Source organism: Medicago truncatula, chromosome 2, assembly GCF_003473485.1.
Source record: "Medicago truncatula cultivar Jemalong A17 chromosome 2, MtrunA17r5.0-ANR, whole genome shotgun sequence".
Lineage (NCBI taxonomy): Eukaryota > Viridiplantae > Streptophyta > Magnoliopsida > Fabales > Fabaceae > Medicago > Medicago truncatula.
This window is the reverse complement of record NC_053043.1, coordinates 14,644,527-14,667,839: the sequence shown is the minus strand read 5'-3', so window position 1 is coordinate 14,667,839 and position 23,313 is coordinate 14,644,527. Positions and strand designations below refer to the sequence as shown.

Genomic DNA, 23,313 nt, shown 5'->3' with positions numbered 1-23,313 from the left:
TTCCTGTCTTGTTTTTTTTCTCTTCTTTTTAGCTTTTGTAACCAAAAAAAAAAATGTCACAGACGATAATCATGCTCTTAGTGATAAAATTTGACTTTGTAACTTCAAGAAATGTGGTCCAAATCTCACCTTAAATAGTAGTAAAATGATCATTAGTGTCTCCGTTATTAATAATAATTGTCCCTTCTCCAAAAAAAATTGATAAATGGAATGTCGAATTTAGGTCAATGTGGCATAAAATCAAAACTTTTAAAAGTGAAGTTATTTGTGATAATATCCCTAAAGAAATAAGTTATACTAGTATCTAGAGATGCTAGGTGGTGTCTACCTATACGTGTTTATCCTGCCAACAGAAGGGCTTTGAATTTTTAAATGCAGAAGGCTTGAAATTCAAGCATCATATAGTATGGTTTTGTGTACAAATCAACTGGTTCTCACACTATTTTATTTTCAAATCAGCATCTAACTCTTTTTAATTATCCAACTCATTATTTACCGTTTTCATTTTTTGTTGAAAGAAACTCATTATTTAACTTGATACATCTGCAAACTAAACCACAAATTCTGCAGTGAAAAAAAATCTCTTAAAAAACTTGGAAACTACATTTTCAAATTTAAAAATAGAAAGACAAAAATCGTAAATAGGATCAAAAGTTTATTGTAGAACAACCATTATAACCCAGCTAATGATATTCAACTCCGGAATATATGTTTAACATCGAATTATATTAGATGACATACACAGCACAAGGAAATTAATTTTCTGCAAGGATTTCTATTCATTCAAAATTTTTGATATCATAAACACCAAAGAGTTTATCATAAAAAAATTGGACCTACTATAACTATATCAGTATTCAACGCCCTCAAAAATGGTTGCTTCCTCCTAACATCTCCATATTCTATTCTTTTTTCTAGGGCTCCAATTAAGTGGAGCAAAGAATGTAGCACTGAACTCTAATGCATTATCCCTTCCCTCTTTCTAACTCATAATATAAGGGTGTGTTATGCCCCTACTAAGAACCCTTAATTAAAATCTCCTTACAAAATTTCTGAGCAATCACATTTTTTTTGTACAAATGTACACAAAGGTAACATATCCCAGCAACCAGCCAACTTAGCAGATTTCCTCTTCCTTTCAGAATGCCATCTCAGTGGAGAAGCACAACTTAGAAAAATACATTATATACATGATGATCAAGTTAATCTCTAGCACCACCAAGACCAGCACCACTTATGGCTTTTGTCGCATTCCGAACCAGGCGTACAAGCTCATCTACATCCTGGAAGCTGAAATCAATAACCCTCCTAATAGAAGTTATACAGTCCCTATTCCGTGTTTCTTCCATCATCGCATTGGCAGCACCGAATGTGCACTGACATTTTGTAGCAGCCTCCATTGCAAAATTTATATCCTGAGTCTGCAATATCACAAAAACTATCACCCAATATTCCATAAAATAATATAGATACACAGTAAGTCCTTAAGATACACCTTTAGTGTCTATAGTGAAACTCAATAACTGTACATGCTAACGGCAAAGTATTGAGGTGAAGTGGGAAGAAGCATGCATTACAAGTTTTCAGTGACATTCAACACTACATGCCTTATTTACTGTCCTAAAACCCTTCAATTCCTGAGAAAGGGGGCTAGTAATCTGGAGTTCGGTAAGGAGGTAAGTAAAGACTCACTAATGAGTGCTCTAGTCAGATTTGAACTCGGGTTCTCCCAAACAATTCGACCTTAAGGTATTAACCACTTGAACCCAACACTACATATCTTTCCTGACAACTATCCTTATTGCTTTCGAGGAATCTCAATTCTCAAGTATTAGCAATGATCTTGCATGCAATAGAAAATTGTCCAAGGATCAATTTTGAACTTCTCTTGCATAGAAAAATCAGTTAACAATCAAATCATACTTGTTTTTCTCAAACATTTCATCAAGGAAAGAACTAATGGCAAAAGGCTTGGTTGTTATTGTATTCTATCTAAGACAACGAAATTTCCAACTGATATCTTCTATCGATAAACCAAGAAATCCATGGGGCTTCCAAATAAAAACACGAGGTATATAAAAAGTTAAACTTACAAAATCAAGAAGCCTGACCAAACTTGGACGAGTTCGAACAGAAATGACATGGTTACTAGCAACATTGGCGTTAGTACCCTTGGGCAAAGTAGCCTTATCCATTGCAACTTGATTGTTTAAGTTATCAACATCAGATGCCGAAGATGAAGGAGATTCACCTAAAAAAAACAAAAAAAACAGTGCACTAATTTTGTTTATTCATTGCTTGAAGATGACAAAACACACAATGCTGACTGATAAGCCTCAAGATGCATATATTGACATCAAACCGTGTTTCGTTACCTTGAGAAACCATTTGAAGAGTTGATTGCAACTCACACCTATCTCTGTTTGTACTAGAATGTTTACAGTAAACCACTCTCATGTATGCCACCTCCATGCATTTATATGCTAAAGCAGCTGCTGCCATTTCCTTACGACTTTCATATTCAAAGGCACATGACCTGAAAAACATTACAAGGTATTTTACGAATGAAGGCATGCTGAGACAATAGCTCCAACTCAGACTTTTATGTCATAATGAAACAATTTTATACAAGTTGTCAAGACAAGCAAATGAAATAACAGCAAGTCTGTGAGAAGTAGAAAACAGCAAAAACAATTGACCTAAGCAGGCAATTCTATAAAAATTGAGAAAAGCATATTGAAAATGATGATTGGCTTTTGTGATTCCCGAAATGAGATATGAATATGACCCCCTCCCTAACCTAAAGATAATGAAAACTAAACACAACTTCACAAGCAATCAATGTAGTTTTACACTCCAGTAATTGTAACAACTAGGCAAAGTAGGAGCATTTTGCTAACACAGGATCATGCAACTATTGTTGCCATATATTTTATAGAGCATATTGTCTGCAAAAGAAGAATCCTAAAATACACTAAAAAGACAGGAGAATACAGTGAGAAAAAGTGACATTCACTACTATATAATTTCCCAATATTTTAATACAATTTACTATATTCAGCATATAGACTAAAATCTATAACTATAACAAGTTAAAATCCATTCTTCTATCACAACCAAATTACTTCCAAGCCTTATCTGTCACTTTCAACCTTATTTGTTGACAAACCTTTTTTTCCAAAATTTACTTTGACCAATAACTAAATTAACCACAAATCTAAATAAAATGATAAATTTACTTATAGCTTCATAATATTTTCGCATACTTGAAAAGTTTGGCTGCAGTGGCATAAATTTGCATTTGACTCATCTCCACATGCTTGCTAATCTCATTGTGACAACTTTCTACAAGAGATGCTCCATGCAGAAACTTCAAACCAGCTTCAAAGTAGGTCTCATTACTTTCAAAATCAAATCCAGAGTTCTATGAAATAAACAGTATTACATCATCAGTTAGAAAAAGAAAGGTGGTAGATCCAACCAAAGATAAGAAGTAAAATCTTGAAATGATCCAATTAACCTTATAAGTATCTGCTTTGACTTTTAGCTTTGAGGCTTCTTCCAGAATGTCAACGGAAGTTTGGTTAGCATTTGTTCTCACAGGACTTGACACAGTGAGTTGTTGACCAGGTGGAACACTTCCAGAACTACAATTAACTAAGACATTGCTGCTAGAATCAGCAGATAATCTCGCTAACTTGGTCAAACCACTGTTGCCAGCATGGACTGGATGTTCATTAGACATGTCTCCCTTTTGATACCGAGGTAAAGTTAATGTTTCCCTTTTTATTTCAGCATCAGCAGATCCAAGAGCTTTGGATTTCCTGTCTCTTGATTCTGTGCTTACATGATTAACTTTGTTTTGTTCCTCAACATCCTGAGTCACGTTCTGCTGGGAGATAGTCTTTCTAGTACCACCAGTACTATGTTGACTATCCATATTCATTACTGGTTTCTCGAAGTTTTTTTGTTTCACCTCGGTTTGCTTTCCAGTTTCGATTGACCCATGTCTTAAAGCACTCTTCTGACTTATATTGTCAATCTCACATTTAGACATAGGAGAACAGTATTTAGCATCATTTCTTGTCTCGGTACCAAATGAACGATGACTAGGGTCAACTTCTGAATCATGCCTTCCACCATTCTTGGAATAACAATTCTCTGATGCCAAAACCTTCATCTTATCTGTACCAACCTGAGAACCGGACCTTCTGTTCATTTCCATGCTGTGCAATGATGTAACCTTGTCAGGTTTCTTCCCAGAAAGTTCGTTCTGGTTGTTCTTGTTTACTTTCTCGGCATGACGCATGCTATTAGCACAATTGCCATGCTCTTCAACGGGAACACCAAGCAAACGATTACCCTTAATTTCAGAGGAAGTTTTCGCTTGGACCCTGATTTTGTCTTTAGCTTCCTTAATCTGGTACTCTGAAGATAATTTATGTGGCGCAGGATGTGCATTAGACAGAATCTTGTTCCCCTTCAACCTTAATGATAACTTCCCCTCCCCATTATTTGCACTTCTCCTTGAAGACAGACTGACTTTTACAGAATCATCCTTCACTGAAATGTCTCTTGCTGCTGAAACACGTTTATCTAGGTTAGAGGACCTCAAAGGTGACGAAGTAACAGATTCCACAGGAGAACCTTTCACATCATCGAAGTTGGTTCTAGCTTTATGAGAACCTGAAACCTTTGAAGAGCTTGAAGTTGCTGCAAATGCTAGTTGTCCTCCAAAGCCCAATGGAGAAATACCGTCCAAAGCTTGATGAGATGCAACATTTTTTCTGCGCTTCATTGGCTGGCGGTCTTTGTCAGTGTATCTTCCTTCTGTCTCAACCGTCAGTTGGTCTTGATTGCCTGGTAAGGAAACTCGCCTCATCTCACCTTTCCTCAATTTATCATCACCTTCAGCTACTGATTTTGCCTCTTGTTTCAAAATTTTATGCTGACTTTCCATCCGAAGTTTACTTGTGTTTCCCCCTCCACCGCATTGCTTATCACCATGCAAAGAGGATGACCTGTTATGCTTCTCAGTCTCATCATCCGGACAGTCCTTGAATTTCCGTTTCCTCGTTAAACCACCATTTTTACTGGTATTCTTCGCATCCAAGGAGCAAACACCAGAAGTGACCTCAACCTGATCTCTCTCTTTCTTTACAGGAGCTAGTAAGCTGTCCTCGTCATCATCATCGGGTAAACCAAACTCATCATACTTTCCCACATCCTTCCTGCTAGCTTTTGTTGGTACACTGTTTCTTGCATTTAGAACAACTTTCCCAAGGCCCATGCCAGGATCTGATTGTCTATCAGCATAGGGCACATGTTCAGTTTTTGATTTCTTGGGAGTTCCCGAACTAGATTGATCAGCATCCATCTTACGTTTCAACTTAATAGGCTTTCTACTACCTGCGCATGTTTGAAGAAACCACGGGAATATTTAAATAAACTTTCAATTTTCAAACAAAAATATTAATCTGAAATAACAATATATTAACTCTAAATTAAATGAGGTACCTCCACTTATTTGCATTTCTTTCTCTTCAGACACATGTTTATCTTCGATCATGTTGTCAAACCTGCTAGAATGTTTAGAACTCATTGTCTTCATTGGTTTTGAATCCGTAGGATGTTGATTCACGTCATTCATGCTTCTATTTTTTCCGGATGCTTGAGCATTGATCTTTCCTGACATCATCTTTTCCTTAAAAACATGTTTTTTCGTTCCTCGATCAGGCAATACATCAGAACTGGAATTTTTCTGATTCAGTCCAAACTTCAAAGCATCAGTAAAGCTTACACCAAATGCTGTTTCAGAGGCATGCGTTTGCAAATTATTTTGACCCTCAGACATTGGCATTTGATATAAAGCATACAGTGCCTTTGTTGTCTCATCCTCACTGATGTCACAAGAATTCATCCCAGGCCTAACAAATTCAGGAGAGCAATGAGGCAATGAAACATAGAGCGCACTCAAAAGTAAGCACAAATGGAGAGAATGGAAGGAAAAAAAATGGTAACTGGTATATCATTCAAGATAGTCCTTAACTATTGTTGATAATACAACATCATACTAACTGGACATCCAGCTAGGAAGCACCGACACAAACAAGAACATCGGACACGACACTGACGCCGACAACAGTCATATTTTCAGGCAAGAAATTATTTGAATGTAACCATGTGTGACAATGCCGTGTCAGTGTTACATGTCAGACACCGAACACGGCTTCAATGTGAAGTGTTGGTGCAATATAGACATCTAAAATAATATGATCTGCATAATTTCAACCAACATAAAGAAGCAACTTACAGCCAATAAAGCATGCTACATAACCATTTCTCTGGCAGTTGATCGGGTGTTACACCGGTAGGTAGAAGCCGCCATTTCTGGCAACTGTCGCAAGCTACCCAGTCTTCATTAATAAGTTGAGGTGCTGCTACTGCTGTTGGAATCATCTCCGGAGCAGGGTTATTTTCAGCCATAGGAGATAAACCCAAAGTATCTGTCTGGAATGGCCTGGCTACCACTTTATTGCCACTTGGTCTTTCCTTTACTTTAGCCCCAAATGGAATCTGTTTTTCGTTGGACTTAGAAGATTTTACAGCACTATTACCAGGAAAAGCTTCAATTTTCTGATCTAAGTGTTTTGCTTTCAATGAACCTTTGCTACCATGTCTGACCTTATTATCCTTCACTGACTTTGTTTTGATCATTTTACTTTTACTATCTGTGTTAAACCCAGCACTCCCTTTATCAGTTACTGTTGGATTATTAGTACCACCAACGCTATCTTCTCTTGCAACAACCTCAGGTTTCCCAGGACTTCGGTCACCTTTGGACTTGTTCTTCCCATCAGATACAACCTTTACTCTCTGAGGGGTCTCATACATTTTGTCAATCTTACACTTGACTGCATCACGCTCAACATTTTTGGAAATCATGTAAGCATTATTACACTTGTCGTCATTATTAGGGTCAGTAGAACTATCCTTTTTGGAACTTTCCAGTTTGTCTTCTAAAACATTTTTCCTTAATCCATTGCCAGCATTTTGCTTTTCAGTCTTTTTAAAATCATGACCAGATATAGACTCCAATGATTCCTCCTTCAATGCTTCAACAGAAACCATTCTGCCTTGCACCCCATTATCACTAAACTTTTTGGAGACATTAGAAGCTTTAGCAGTCACTTCGGCAGTTTCACCCACATCACAAATTGAACTTGACATAGGTGTCGATTTCAATTCATTAGAGAGAAATTCCTTGCAATCTGGTGTCCTGCTCCCCAACCTTTTCTTCGTATGCAATGCAATATCTTTCTCAGGAAGGGTGCCATTCACTTGCTTCTCTTCCAACTTCTTTTCCTTTTGTCTCACTATTCTCACTATCCTCTTCTTCAAATGGCCGTCCGCAACAAAAGAATCTGATTCATCAGTAGACATGGAACGAGGTTCTTGATGACAATTACGAGAAGACATATATCTTCTGTCTCCAATGATTTTTTCGTTTTTCATTGAGGATAGCAAACTTTCATGAAGAGGTGATGTTATGATACCTCCAGGGAACGGAAAGGAAGTCATAACCTACATAACCATTTAATAAAAAGTAAATAATTTAATTTATCTAACAGAACTATACAGTAGAAATAGAAAAGGTCCTCTACCTGAATAATGCCGATTTCGGAATCCTCAGCATTCGCTTTAGATACAGGTGGAGGTGGAGGTGGAAGTGGAGGTGGAGGTGGAGGTGGAGGTGGAGGTGGAGGAGTGCCTTCACTTTCCACAGGGCTATGCTCCATTGAGGAAGACGGGGAGTCATCAAGCCCAAGGCCACTATAAATTTCTGCAGTTTTTTGCGCTAAGAAGTTGGAATTCATTTTGAGTCTAAACTTCAGCGTTCTTTGGTCAGTTGAATTTCCTTTCTTAATTGCAGTATCATCTTTCAAAGTGCACCTCCCAACTACATCATTGGAAGAAACTCCACTGTCTTTCTTCGCTGAGACATCTACCGAAGCTGACCTTACATCACGAAATGAATTTGAACTAAGAGAAGCATTTCCAATCCTTGCAGAAGGAGGCATATTTGAGGGTGCTTTTCTGTTAGACCCAGCCTCAGCCTGTACAAAAACGTAACCCATAATGTTATCGCAGAATAATGGTGATTTGTTCAAATTCTGCTACGCCATAAACGTTATAGCGCCATTATAGCCGCTGTTTATCAACATTTAACTGATACAGTTGTAACCAACTCCTAACAATCACTAACTGGTTGGTTCACAGACCAACTATCTCAAGTAGACATTCAGTAAACTACCTCTAACAAAGAAAAATATAGTTATACCTCCTTGTGGAGAACGATTGGAGATTTTGGTGAGCTGTGGTTTCCTTGTGGAGTCCTTGGATGAGAGCGTTCATAGGTAGGTAGAAAGGAACCATAGCCACCAAATTTTGAACCTGAAACATATCATGATATCTGATAACATCGCCTTATGGACGCACGCAAAGACAGCTCTTTCATTTCTCATTACTAGCTATGACTTTTATTATGCCACTTACCCAAATTCTCAGCAGAAACGCCACCTTCAAAGTCCTTTTGAAAATGGCCCAGAGCATGTTGAATCCTCTCGTCCTTCAAGAATCAAGAAACATCATATTATTAGTCCTAATATTTTCGTGATAAATTTAACAAAGAGGACATTGGAGAAAAATTACAATTGCGAGGAGTATGAACCATAAAAGTATGTAAGAATTATCATTTGTTCTATCATTTGATTAGTCGGCACCAACATACTCAAAGGGACAAAATACAAATCTAAAAACATAAACAATCTGAAAAGCATCTACAATTAATGTGTCAAAACCGTTATGAACAAGAACGAACAATGTAGCACATGAATTTATTACCAAGTTAACGATGATAGTTGGTGGATACAGTTACATGGTAACCGGTAAACAATACTTTTATTCGTTATGTTGCAGAGCATAATCATCTAAAGCATTACAAAACCAATTAATGTGTCAAAACCCTTAGGAACGATAACGAACAATGTAGCACATGAATTTATTAGCAAGTTAACGATGATAGTTGGTAGATACGGTTACATTGTAACCGATAAACAATACTTTTATTCGTTATGTTGCAGAGCATAATCATCTAAAGCATTGCAAAAACAATTAATGTGTCAAACCCCTTATGAACAATAACGAACCATGTAGCACATGAATTTATTACCTAGTTAGCGATGAAAGTTGGTAGATACCGTTACTTGGTAACCAATAAACTATACTTTTATTCATGGTGTGGCAGAGAATAACAATCTAAAGCATTACAAAACAACAAAATCAATTCATAATATGCGTTGGTAGTTTCCAAAAACCAACTCACTTTTTGTCAATTGACAATAAAGCAAATTATAACGAACAATGAACTAACAATTTCACCAATGCTGAATTTCACTTTCATTAACAAACAATGTAGGCAAAAGTTATCTTCGCATTGAATTATAACAATTTCATGATTTTAGTCCCTCTAAACAAAAGTTTAATTATGACAAATTCTATAGCCCTTCCATGAACCAAATACATTGATACATTGAAAGACCATGGTCAATAACAATACAATGATCAAAATTGTATTCATCATAATCATCATCATCATCATCATCAATCATCATCATAAAAACCACTAACCAAAGCAAATTCAAATGTGAAAAAACCCTTACAATGTAAGAGAGAGAATCAAGGTCAAGTTTGTCATCATCATCATCCTTATAATAGCAAGCTTCTCCTTCTTCAAGCTCAGTATTATCGTCCATATTTAACCAAACAAACACACACCAAAAATTTCTAAACCTAAACCAAAAAACTCCAAATTCCAGAAAGTACCCTTTTCACATTGGAACCTTCTCTGAAGTCCAGCATAACTTCAACAAAACCCCCAAAAAAATTATCAAAAAAACCCAAATTAAACAAAAATTAGTATTTTTTTTCCCAATTTTCAAGAAAAAAAACACCGACCCACAAAAGAAAAAACGAAACCTCGAAAAACCCAGAAGAGAAAACCGCAAAAACGAACGGTGATCATGCGATAGGAGAATAAACCAGAATAAAAATCATTACTTTACTTGAATTGAATTAAGAAAAAAAATTGAAAAATTATGGGTTGAAAGCACCACAGAATCTGGTGGTGAAGCGGTGGAGATTGATGAAACCGATCAGTGAAGAGTGGAAGAATGACGGCGAGTGAGTTCAAAACGGATTCCAAAGATTTTCACTTCGCTTTCGCTTCTCTCTCTCTCTCTCTCTCTCTCTCTCTCTCTCTCTCTCTCTCTCTCTCTCTCTCTGCGCATGTCACACCAAATAATGCTTTGAGGCTTTGGTATTCATGACTATATTAACTCATTCTTCATTCTTTGATTAATTTAATTAATATTTTTAATCATTTTCTCTCTTATAATTATAATAGTTTAATCAAAATTAATTAATCAATGGATTGGTTGAAGTGGTTATTATAAGATAATTATAATAGTTTAGTCAAAATTAATTAAATTATGGATTGGTCGAGGTGGTAAAGGATTTAAAGTTTTAAGTATATGATCAGGTTTGATGTATGTCTTATGGGTATGAAAAAAATTGGTTGGAAGGAAGAACTCGTCTTGTGACCTTACAGATTTTCCAAAAAATATTAATCATTTTTAAACAGTGGTGGAAACTTCATATTAATGTCATAGTAACCCAAAAAAATACTAGTTAAGAGTATATTGAAAAAAAATTGTTGGGTAGTATTGTAAAAAATGGTTAAATAAGTTTATGGTACTTATATTTGTTATTAGTTCCTATGAAATTTTTCTTCAATGGTTCTCTAATGTTTTTTTCCAATAAATTTGGTATTTTTTGTTTAAATATGTTAACTATCACATTGTATAAAGGACTAAAATAAAAAATTTATAAGGACTAAAATTTATTTTAACGCAAGTGTTTTGTCTTTATAAATATATCATATTTCAAATACTCCTTCTATGCAGTGTTATGTGTGCAACCTTTAACGATGGAGACTAAATTTGTTGACAAATAACATTTAGGACACGTTGTTTGAAGGAAAAATTTATAGGGACAAAAAAGGAAAAATAAGATTGATAAAAGTAATAACAAGACGAATAAATAAATATGGTGTGTGAGATTAGTTGATGATAATAAAGCCTTAGTCTTTTGTCAAAAAAAAAAAAAAAAAAACCCTTAGTCTGTTCTCGGACACCACCAAAAAAAAAAATAAACCCTTAGTCTCCATTTTATCTTCAAATTCAAATAAGTTGTTAAATATTCAGCACATTGTTTGATGTCTTAGCAAACTCTCTTGATTGTCGGTAAGGGCAAATTTTTAATCTCTACTAATGTAAAGAAAGACATTAATATGTCAACGTGTTGTCGCTTTTCTACTATGCATAATTTTATATATATTTTTTATGGAAAATGCTAAATTTCCCGAGAGAAACCATACTGAGATTTTTTTTTATTTTTTTTGCGCGGGCATAGGACGGAGGCTTCCCCGAGTACCAACATAGTTGTGATGTCGATGTGGTCTCCTGATGTCTGTCTTTCTTCTTGGCAAAAAAAAAATTATAATGGTAAAACATGTTGGACTCGAAGGTTGATCCAATTTAACTTATTTGCTTAGTTAGATGAGTTTTATGCTCGACAATGCTAGTTAGCTTGTCCCGTTCAAAAAGCCTAAAAAATATGATGTTGCCAAGACAGATTGACCCGTCAAACCTTTTTTCTTCAACTTATTTATTTTCTATCATGAATTCCTAAAATTATCTTTACTTTTAGTTTTAATTTTAGTAGTTTTTATAAAAAATTTAATAAATGTATTATAAAGTTTATTTTTAATTTTTTTAATTTTGAGTCAACAAAAGTTTATTTTTTAATTTCAACGTAATAGTCTGTGACCCCACCAGCCCACAGTTAAAATGACAGGGTAGGGCTCATAGGTGAGCAGGGTGTGGAATAAATGTATATTTTTCTATTTGTTGTTTGAGGACAAACTCTTCTCAACGAAGTGCATTGTCGCACTTCAACTTGTTCATTATAAATTTAATTTGAGATGTTTATATGTGTAACGAACAAGATTTTGTGGTTGGTCGTTATGCGCGCGCGTGTGTGTGAGCTCGCGCGAGCGTGGGTTTGTGTGTATGTTTATGAATGTAAATATTAATTAATGTTTTTTATGAGAGAGATCGATGAAGGGGAGGGATACTATATATAATAAACATGCAATGTTATTTTTTGTATTTCATATTAATTTTAAAATATTTTTTACTATATTTTTATTTCATATCGCAATTTAAAAAATGTCCATTTTATAATGACAGACAAATAATAAAATTGAAAAACTTGCATAAATATTCAAAAATATTCTTTATATAATTTTTTTTATGTTTAATGCAGTCAAATAATAAATTAAAAACCTTAGATATATGTATTAAAAATTGGCTTCTATTTTACACACACACACATATATATATATATATATATATATATATATATATATTAAACTCAGGTGATAAGCAGACTTCTATTATATGTTATAAGTATGAAGCATAAACACATTAATTGATTTCTACATATCTATAAAATTATTTAATTATTTTTTTATATTCGAGTAGCCTAAAAAATAGCAAGTAGAAGACATACTCGCCTTGTTAACTTAAATTTGGGGTTGAGTTATATTCAATTTCAACTTCAAAATGGTAGAATCACTTATTGTCAAACAATCCAAGTCAGACTTTGTATATTAAAAAAAAATGCATCTACACGTATTAAGGACAAGTATTATAGGGTTAAATAAATTATTTGTCCTTGTACATTTTTCATTTTTAGTCCCTCAAATGTTTTGTGAAACAATGGTCCTCTAATATTTTTTGCTTCCACAATTGGTCTTTGATGTTAAATTTTAAACGTGTGGAAATGTGTAGAGGGACTAAGAACGATATACATATATGAACCATAAAATCGTGTCGAAATAAGTTGGTGGTCCATAATATACGTATTTTGTTTTTAGTCACTCTATACAATGTTGTGTTTAACTTATTTTAATAGTGATGATCAAATTTGATAATTTAAGGTATTTGGGGCACCACTGTTTCAAGAAAACCTCTAAAAGGCCTAAAATTTAAAAATAATATATTTAAATGGATCAAAAAATTTATCTAGCCCAATATTATAATTGTCTGCATTTTTTACACTACATGCACTTAGAAAATAAATAATAGGCAATAGTTTATCTTAAATTAAAATATAAGATAAAATGCATTAATTTTGAAAGAGATTCGTAGTAGTTTCAAAAAGTGGTAATATTTATTTTATTTTTTAAAATAGGTTGAGGACACCACACCGTACGCTTCATAACACTAAAATTGTTCAAAATCTCTTATGATTAAAGAAACCAAAGTTAATAATAGGCATTTCTTAGCATCAAAAAATTACAGGACTTAGAAGTAGATGATTTTTCATCTTCAAAACAAAAGTCGCAAAATAGTAAACATGGTTGACAATTTTACAAAATAAGACATGGTTTAAGACCAAATAAAACATAACAAATGACTTGGAGCGTAGTTATTTTAGGCTAATAGTTAGTTATTTGTGCTCTAATACATGATATCGGGTTGGAAGTGCCAAAAATAAGCAACAAAGTATGAGTAATCAAGTAATGCTAAGGTAAGGCATGCATAAAATAAACATAGACACATATTCACATAAGCATGACATGGTTACAAATAAGTATTCTAACACATGATATAAGGTAGAATTATAAGCAAGAGTCGTGTTCATCTATATGAGACTTACATATTCAAATACATACAATATGGATCACAAATATCATATCACCTACTCACATCATATGATTCGTAATATACATGTTACAAGACATAATCACAACTTTGAATGTGTCGTAGAATAAAATAAACATATTTATCATGCTATGATAACTCAGGTACATTAAAGGTAAATTTGATTTAATTAAGTCACATTGTGATATGCACACATAATATGTGTGCTTCACTAGACACATTTTCATCACACAATAAGACTTTACATGATATAGAGACACTTCACAAATGAGAATGCAACATAATTTACTTGCACCCCATCAAACAATTCTCCAAAAGCAATATAGGGTTGTGTGGTAGCTTTCAATATTGGGGTAATTTGCGAAGTTACTTAGAAATTCTCTGGTAAACTACACATGTGATCTAACAAGTAGATCTGCATCATTAGTCTTATGTGATTTTGTTCCACAATCATTAGACTTGTCATACCTTACCTATATAATGTCAACAAATATCACTGGATCATAAATCCTAACACAGGTATTTATCTCGCTACTGACACAAGACACTCCTTAATTAAATTATTGTCATGAATAGATAATCGAGTTATTTGCAATGTACAAGTCACATACTGACACATCACATAATTCAATACTTTCGTAATATAGACAATTATTCAAATAATCATAGTACATTTAATTATTCATATATTCTTAACACACGCACCACATAGTTACAATACATATTTAAGACCTATAAACCCATCATATATTGGAATAGTCAAGGTTACTATGGTTTCATATGAAAAAACTCTTCAGTAGCTTTTAGGGTTTTTCTCTCCTATAGTTTCTCTCATCTGGATGCCCACCACGTGAGAGTATGTTGTTGATCGTTTGTTTCTTTTAATCCGATTGCTTTGTGTTTTAGTTTTTTGTTATCATCATACTTGAACTCAAATCATAATTGAAAATAATGGTGTTTACGATTAATATCATGATGGATTGTTGTACGTTTGATGACATCTCTCGGTATAGTATCTTTATAAGAACCGAAATTTCATTTAAAACAATGCTTCTGAATATTGTTTTAATACTTCTTTCACTTTTCACAAAATTACTAAGTGCCTGAGTCATTGAGTTTGTGTATTATTCGTGTCTTGATAGTCTCACTACGCTTACCACCCGAGAAAAACATGTTGTATTATGGAGAGTTGCACAATATTTCGGATGATTCCTTTGTCCAGTGACGTAGTCACGCCTCAAATTTATTTCACGGTTTGTTATTTTGCAGGTTAATCATTTTTCGGTCATTTGAAACAACAATCTAAGGAATTATGGCTGGAGAGGATTCTAACAATGGCAATAACAAGAATGACACATATTTTACTCTTGTAGTTGCTAGCTATCCTCCGACAGTGGTCGCCTATGCAAAACAGTTCCTAGACGTTTCATGAATTGAAGTTTTTGATGGACATAATTTTCGTCGTTGACATGAACGCATCTTCACACTGCTAGACGTCCACGGTGTCGCTTCCGCTAATGATGTTAAACTAGATGAAGTCAAATAAGATCCCAAACAAATCGAAAAATGGACAAATGTTAACAAGGTTCGTAACCATACAATTCTTTCTGATGTACTTTTCGATGTCTACTGTTCCTATGAGGTTGCCAAAGAAATTTGGGACAACATGAATGTCAAGTACATTGATGAGGATGCTACCAAACATAAATTTATTGTTGGAAACTATTTACGGTGGCAAATGAAAGAGGACAATGAAATCAAAGTGCAGATCAATGAGTATCACCAAATTATGAAGAGTTGAAGGTGGAGAACATCAAACTTCTAGATGTGTTTGTCGTTGGTGCATTGGTTGAAAAGTTTCCTAACTTATGGAATGATTACAAGCAACAAATGAAACATAAGCACAAGCATATGTCTCTTAATGATCTCATCAGGCACGTAAACATTGAAGGCACCAGCAAAAAAGAATGTGAAGCCGCACGAGCCAAAGCTTTGGAGTCAAGAGCAAATCTAATCCAAAACAATACGTGCAAACAACAAGGGTATGAAAACAAATATGATCATGCTCTCAAAGTAACTAAAATCAATTTTAAGGCAAACCTAGGTTACTGCTATGTGTGTGGAAAGAAAGAACATAAAACATATCACTGCAGATTTCAGAAAGTGAATGATCAGCCTCCTAAGCCAAAAGCAAATTTGATTCAGGGGGGATGATAAGAAAGATGATGATGATGTTATTGTTGCCATCATATCTGAAGTGCATCTTGTCAGTGATGTGAAAAAATGGACGGTAGGCTCATGGGCTACTAGGCACATATGTGCATTGAGAGATGTCTTTACCTTATACACTTTTGTGGGGGATGATGAAGACCAAGTCTATCTTGGTGATTCTCGTATCGCTACTGTTGAAATTGTATTCAAATTGTGATGCTGTGAAAGCTAAAAATTGTGGCGCGATTTTCAGAGGCGTGGCACGATTTTGCTGGCAGAATGGATGGTTTATGCTGAAGCAAATCGTGGTGCAAGGAAAATGGTGAAGAAAACAGTGAAGGCCTTAATGTTTCAAGAGGAAATGGTGGAGGTAGAGGTAACCGAGGAAGCTCAAAGAGCGGTAACAAGGATAAGTATAAGTGCTTTAAGTGTCACAAGTTTGGTCACTTCAAGAGGGATTGTCCGGAGGACAATGAGAACTCCGCGCATGTTGTGTCCGAAGAGTATAAGGATGCGGGTGCTTTGGTAGTATGTTGTTGGGAGGATGAAGAGGGTGAGGGTTCTCACCTTGGTATTGATGCCTTGTAGAGCGGTGATCGTCTGGAGAGACGTTAAACACTCAACATCAGCCTAGAGAGGCGGTGGGAAGAATACTCACGGTTAGCCTGGAGAGGCGGTGTGAAGAATACTCGTGATCAACCTTTAAGGTGGAGTTACAAGGTTAAAAGCATAGTGTGTACGCAATTGGAAGTTGGGGTAGAGAAATCTCAACTTGAGGTGGAGTTAGTGACACCGGAAATGGTACGACTATGGAGGGCCTTGGGTGTTATGCTCTAGTTGTGAGCATGAGAATTCTTCAAGAGGACGGAAGGCATTCCAGGGTTTGAAGAATATATGGCGTTGCTTATGTGATTACCTAAAAAGACCAAGGGTGATTGGATGCAAGGTGATCTTCAAGGAAGCGGGAGACGTTCCGTGGTTGAAGAGGGTTTGGTGCAGACTTGTGGAGCTACTTGGTGTAGTTGGATGCAAGGGGGATTGGTGGCTGATGGTTAAAGTGACATCATCGCCAATTAGAAGTCAAGGTGGAGAAATGTTGAAATTGTCTTTAAATTGTGATGTTGTGAAAGCTGAAAATTGTGGCGCGATTTTCAGAGGCGTGGCGCGATCTTGCTGGCAAAATGGATGGTTTCTGCTGAAGCAAGTCGTGGCGCGATTTTGTGCAGGTGTGTCGCGATTTGTGGATAAGGTTGTCGTACCTTGGGTCGTACGCTTCAACCGTGGCGCATTTTCATTGGCGCGGCGCGATTTTGTCTGTCACTGTGTCCTATTTAAGTGTTTCAGCTCATTTTTTAAGAAAGAGGAGAGAGAACTTCAAGAGAAGAAAACTTGGGAAATCAAAGGAGGTAACTTTAGAGTTGAGGGTTTTTGATTAGAGTTCTTTTGGGTTGGGAAACATTGTAAACACCTTGGGTGAGTGAAAATCATTGAGTGTCTTGTTCATTTGTGAGATTGGTAAAATGGGTAGAAATTAGGATTGTTCTTTGTGAGCTTGTTTAAGCTAATTTCTTGTAACCCATTTGTATCCCTTTTGTAAGAACTCATAGATAGTGGATTGGAGAGATCAATCTCTCCCCCAGATTAGGTCAAGTTGGACCGAACTGAGTCAACAATCTTTGGTGTGTTTGTTTCTCTATTCTCTCTTTATCTTTTGATTGTGGTTTTGAGCTTTTCACTTTGATTACTAGATTAGATCTAGGTGTTGTTATTATTGTTGTTGCTTGTGTTCACTTTGATATTGGTTACTACTTTCCTTTGCTTCACACATCATAGTTTGTATTGGTGTGATTTTGAGTCTGAAATCACAACAACTGCGTTTAATGACAAAGGCAAAGTACTTCTGAAGCTTATTTCAGGCAAGACTTTGGATTTGAGCGATGTGATACATGTCCCTACTATTAGGACCAAATTAATTTATGTAGCACTGTTAAACAAAGTAGGAGTTAAAGTGTCATTTGAATTCGATAAGATGGTCATTACAAAGAATAATGTATTTATTGAGAAAGGGTATTGTGATCAGGGGCTATTTGTTCTTAGTGTTTCCGATTAGTTTTGCATCTCCTTAGACTAAATTGGTTTACTATTCATCGTTTATTCAGTTTTAATAAATTTGTTGATCCTTTGGCTTTATATATATGCACTTTTCATTCATTTGTTTGAGTGTTGTTGTACTATTATATATCCCGTGTATAGTATTTAGCTGAAAACGTGTTTATTATAATCCATTAACTATGATATTGCAAGTAAGTGTCGTGTAAAATTGTATCATCCTGTATGTTATGATTGAGCAACATGAACCTTAAAATTTTGTCTCAATCATACTTTATAAAGAACTTAAAACTACCGTAAGTTGAATACATGTATCTTTACAATGTCTGTTACAAATTAAATATATTATTAACTAGTGGAAAGATGATTAAAATGTTCATGATTAATAGTCACATTTGTAGATACAAGATGTTTTAAAATCTGTGTATTTGTACTTATACATTTTCTTTGTTAAATGAATGCAATGAGTTTAATTAAATATATAGAATTGAGTTACGTTGTCTAAAGTTAAATTTCTATGAGCATAATTTATGCTGATATGTGAACAACTACAACCTATATGAAATTCATCTAATGCGGAGGTAAATTACTGTTGTGATTGTTTATTTTGACATGCTTGCATGTGTTAATTTCCTCACTTGATAAAATTATGTCAACACTATACTATATTCTTTGAAGCATATTAAGGAAACATTTCTTAAAAGGACCATTGTATCATAATGATGACAGTAAAATATGAACCAATAAAAAAGATATATTTTATTGATGAATATGCTTTTGCTTAGCCCATCCAAGCTGATTCGCATAATTTTATAGTGCAAAGTGAATTTAATTTTACAAACTTGACGAAATATGAGATTAATTGATTAAGAGATGTCTTGACTCTTGATGAATATGAGTTTAATATTTGTGAATTTAACGAATTCATTGACAGAAACCTAGGGAAGAAAAAGAAGGAAATGAAACTATCCCACATAAAAACGACAAGTGATTGGAACCCAACATTTATGATTGGAGATCCCATGAGGAAGGTTCATATGGGAAAAACAAGTCACTTGTTAGTTATTTTAGCACTAAATGGTTTTGTCATTTTCCTAGTGTTTTGATAATGGAGACGAGAAATGCTAAATAAATTTCAACATTGGGGATAAGCTTTAAGAGCTTTTAATGATTACCATAATCTTTAGGTGGGGCCGTTTTATTTGAGTGTCAAGTGGGGCCGCTTGCATGAGACTGTGACGGGTCTATAAAGCACTCGTGAAAATCAGACATGCACACGACCTAAATGCACAATACAACGATTACACAAGAATTACGGGGGTGTAATTTGATTATGAGACCTCTAGCATACATCAAGTGTATTGGGTTTCTTAGCTTGCTAAACCAATTCAACGTGCGTTAAGTTTCATTAGTCTAAGACGGATTCCATAGCTTGCTACACCGTTTCGATGTATTATCCTCAAAGTTGACTCAAACAATATAGTTTAATTTAAAACTTTTGAAATATGTGGGTGATCGTTGTATATTTGAATTTATTTCAAAATTTATTACTATTATTATTTATTTATTAAAAATAAAAACGTGTTTGTTGTGCTTACTCATGAACTTTACTTCCTACTTTGTCTCAACCCAAGTTACAAGTTTTGACTACTATTATTTAAATTATTCATTATTTAAATTATTGAGCCATAATAGTTTGTTATCTATTTGCTTGCTATTTAATAACTCACATTCAAAAAAGCCTTGAACAAGCATTTCAAAGAGTCTTTCCATCAATCCCACTTACCCAATTAGTAGCCTTCACTTATTCGATCAACCATGCAATTGACTTGGTGCCATGTCATCAAATCGGTACAGAAAATCGAGTCGGTTAAATTCGCGTTTTTTTACGGTAGCACATTTTTTTTTTGTTGCCTGAAATTGAAAATGTTAAGAATGGCTTATAAGTTATACATAAAATGTTAATCAACCGTTAGGCTACTGAAAGCTTTTGTTTAAGGAATTTTTATTTAATTTAATAATTGTTAAACACCGAAAGTAGATATAATTAAATATTTTTTTAAAGAAGATCTAATTAATCGTTGAGGTTTTTTTTAGTAAAACAAAGACAGACTTACTCCAATATAATATTGATGAATTATTATTTTTTAATTTTTAAATTGAGGAATTTTTTTGTAAGAATCAATTTAAAGAATTAAAATATTTAAATCACTTTATACTATATTTTGTAAAAAAAATCACTTATTCCATATTTTTCGTGATATATTAACAATTTTATATATATTTATTATATGTATAGTTATGGATACAAATCGAGTCTTATGATTCAATTTGATTTAACATGTATATAAATTTGTTATAGAGATCAGATTATACAACCGAATCATTCGATTTAATCTAATTCAATAATGCAGTTTATCTTGAACATTGATCGAGTGATCTATGATCTTACCGAGTCGATGATCGGTTCGATTTTTAAAATTAGGATTAACGCTACCCAAAAACACAAAGAAGCACAACATACTTACCTTGTAAAAAAAAAGTCAAATGCATGTAAAAGTCCTTTAAGTTTTTCATTTTTCCAAAGTGATCCTTTAAGTTTTAAAGGTCCCAAACAAGTCCTTTTAGTTTTTGAATCGTTTCAAACAAGTCATATTGTAGATAACATAGTTGGTAATTGCTTCCTTGAACTCATCTTTGGTACCAAATTTGGCTCCTAACACCCATGTGCTCGTGATTTTCGGATATCAAACCATTAATTGATTTTGAATCGTCAATCTTTGAACTCTCAATTTTATTCGTGGGAGGGAAAAAATGAGTAAAAACCCTTAAGACTTTGGATTCGGGGGTTGGTTACGCGAAGGGAAGGTGTTAGCACCCTAAGCGTCTACGGTACTCCGTAGGAACCTTTTACTTAATTTATCTTGTGCTAAATTGCTTTGCTTATTTGAAGAGATGAAAATAAAATTGGATGATGAGTTAAAACGAAAAAGAAAATTGATTTTTAGTTGAAAAGAAAGAAGATAATTGTTTTTAATTGATAAGAAAAAAGAAATTTGTTTTTTAGTTGAAAGTTGAAAAGAAAAAAAAAATGTTTTTTTAATTGATTTGGAAGGACAAGGTCCTCTGCCTACGTACCCGTGAGGGATCAAAACCTCGTAGTTCGAGGTAGAAATTGACGTTTGATTGGTTGAGTGTTTTTTTATTAGATTTTGAAAAAAGGTTTTGAAAATAAAAAGCCAAGTGGCAAATGAGAATTGATTTGTGTTTTTTAGATTGAAGAAAACTGACTTAAAGTTGAATTAGAATTGATTTGAAATTTGATTAAGAAAAATAAAATAAAAAAGACGGTCACTTGATTTAAGATCAAGGTTTATTGTGCAAAGTTCTTTTTGTGAATTTTGGATATTTGAATGTTTTTGTTGTTTTTGCATAATAACTGAAAATTAAACTAATAGAGCAATAAAAAATAAAAGTGTGTGGGTGTGAAGAAAAGATTGTTAGTTTACGTTAGTTCAACAAGATAAATAGTATTTAATATATATAGGACCAGAACACTCTGGAGAACAAAAATATAATATTAACAATTAACTTAGGACCAGAGCACTCTGGATTAATTTAATTAACAAGGACCAGAGCACTCTGGATTAATTTAATTAATAAGGACCAGATTGTTCTGGAGAATATTTAAATTAAACAAAAATATAATATTAATAGTTAATATAGGACCAGAGCACTTTGGATTAATTTAATTAACAAGGACCAGATTGTTCTGGAGAATAATTAAATTAAACAAAAATAAAATATTAACAGTTAATTTAGGACCAGAGCACTCTGGAGGATAAAAGTATAATATTAACAGTTAATTTTGGACCAGAGCACTCTGGATTGAGGTGTGTATTTTAGTGAAAAATAAATTAAAAGATATATATATATATATATAGAGAGAGAGAGAGAGAGAGCAAGAACGAAAGGAAAAAGTGAAAAGGAAAAGAAAAAGGAGGAAAGAAAAGAAAGGGGAGATGATATACCTTTGTGGGAGAGTAGAAGAAAGAAAGAAAAAAAAAGAGGGTTGTTTTGTTTGATTTTTGTTTGTTTTGGTAATGAGGGTGTGTTGTTTTGTGTTTGTTTGTTGATGGTGATGAGAAAGAAAAGAAAGAAAGAAAGAAGAAAAAAACTTTGTTTGAAAGTAGTGAGCACCTTCACTTTGAGAGAGATTCAATTCTTTGTGTGTAAGCCTCCTCTTTTGCCATTGAGGTATGCTTGTATTTATAGAGGTGAAAGACTTGGAGCTTCACAGACAAAAACAGCTGTGTTTTCCTTGTTAAAAACAGCCCATGTGCTTATGTTTTTCTTGCTTGGAGCACAAGAATGAGAAAAAAGTGAATTTTGTTCATGCAGAACGTTCTCCAGACTGTTCTGGAACTTCCAATTTGCAAAGAGAAAAGGTGGACACGTGAATGCAAGCTGTAGAAGTTTGGAGGCCACTTGTTTTTACAGCTGTTTGGCACTTCTTTGAAAGCTACAAGTGTTGTCCTTTGTTGCTTTGAGAGCAAGAGTGTCCAAGTTGTAAAATTTGCCATATGGAGAATGTTCTTAAGAACATTCTTGTTGTTCCTTTCCTTTTTGAGACAACCACACGTGATGAAAAAACAGTTGTGATCTGGTGGCAACATGAGGGAACATGATGATGTCATTCTTACCCCTTTGAAGTTCAACCAGAATGTTCTCAAGAACGTTCTTTTAGTTCCATGCACTTTTGAAGCAAAACGTGTGGTGTTGTGCAGCTGTAATCTAGTGGTATATTTGATGGGACATAATGAGGTCACTTTATTTCACTCGTAGTACGACCAGAACGTTCTGGAGAACGTTCTGGTAGACTATTCTTGATGAATTTTCATTTTATGCCTTTTTTTAATAAAAATAAAGACAAACAACATGATAAAATAATGATAATAATAATAACGAAAAGGACTAGAATAAAATGACTAAAAAGAGTGGTAAAAAAATGAACAAAAAATGAGGTATTTAAAATACGTCTCTGCCGAAATTTTTCCTAAAAAGGCAAACAATTCCGGGCCAAAAGACAAATGAAATGTGATCTTAGGTCAAAAATTGGGGTATGACAGATGCCCCTATTTAA

At 34.2% G+C, this 23,313-nt stretch overlaps 1 protein-coding gene across 2 annotated transcripts; it reads right to left on the bottom strand.

The window, feature by feature from the left end:
* Window positions 1-709: 709 nt before the first annotated feature.
* On the bottom strand, window positions 710-10,341 carry LOC25488173 (cysteine-tryptophan domain-containing zinc finger protein 3). Of its 2 annotated transcripts, XM_039830447.1 has the most exons (12): window positions 9,723-10,341; window positions 8,557-8,629; window positions 8,342-8,454; window positions 7,759-8,117; window positions 7,665-7,728; window positions 6,314-7,584; window positions 5,518-5,927; window positions 3,521-5,409; window positions 3,267-3,424; window positions 2,376-2,536; window positions 2,094-2,251; window positions 710-1,421 (listed from the first exon to the last, which is right to left on the bottom strand). In XM_039830447.1, the coding sequence occupies exons 1-12, from the start codon at window positions 9,813-9,815 to the stop codon at window positions 1,203-1,205; spliced, it is 4,968 nt and encodes a 1,655-aa protein (XP_039686381.1). In that variant the 5' UTR covers window positions 9,816-10,341; the 3' UTR covers window positions 710-1,202. The 2 variants fall into 2 exon arrangements, with proteins under 2 accessions (XP_039686381.1, XP_013463294.1); XM_013607840.3 differs by having other exon boundaries at window positions 7,665-8,117.
* Window positions 10,342-23,313: the final 12,972 nt, after the last annotated feature.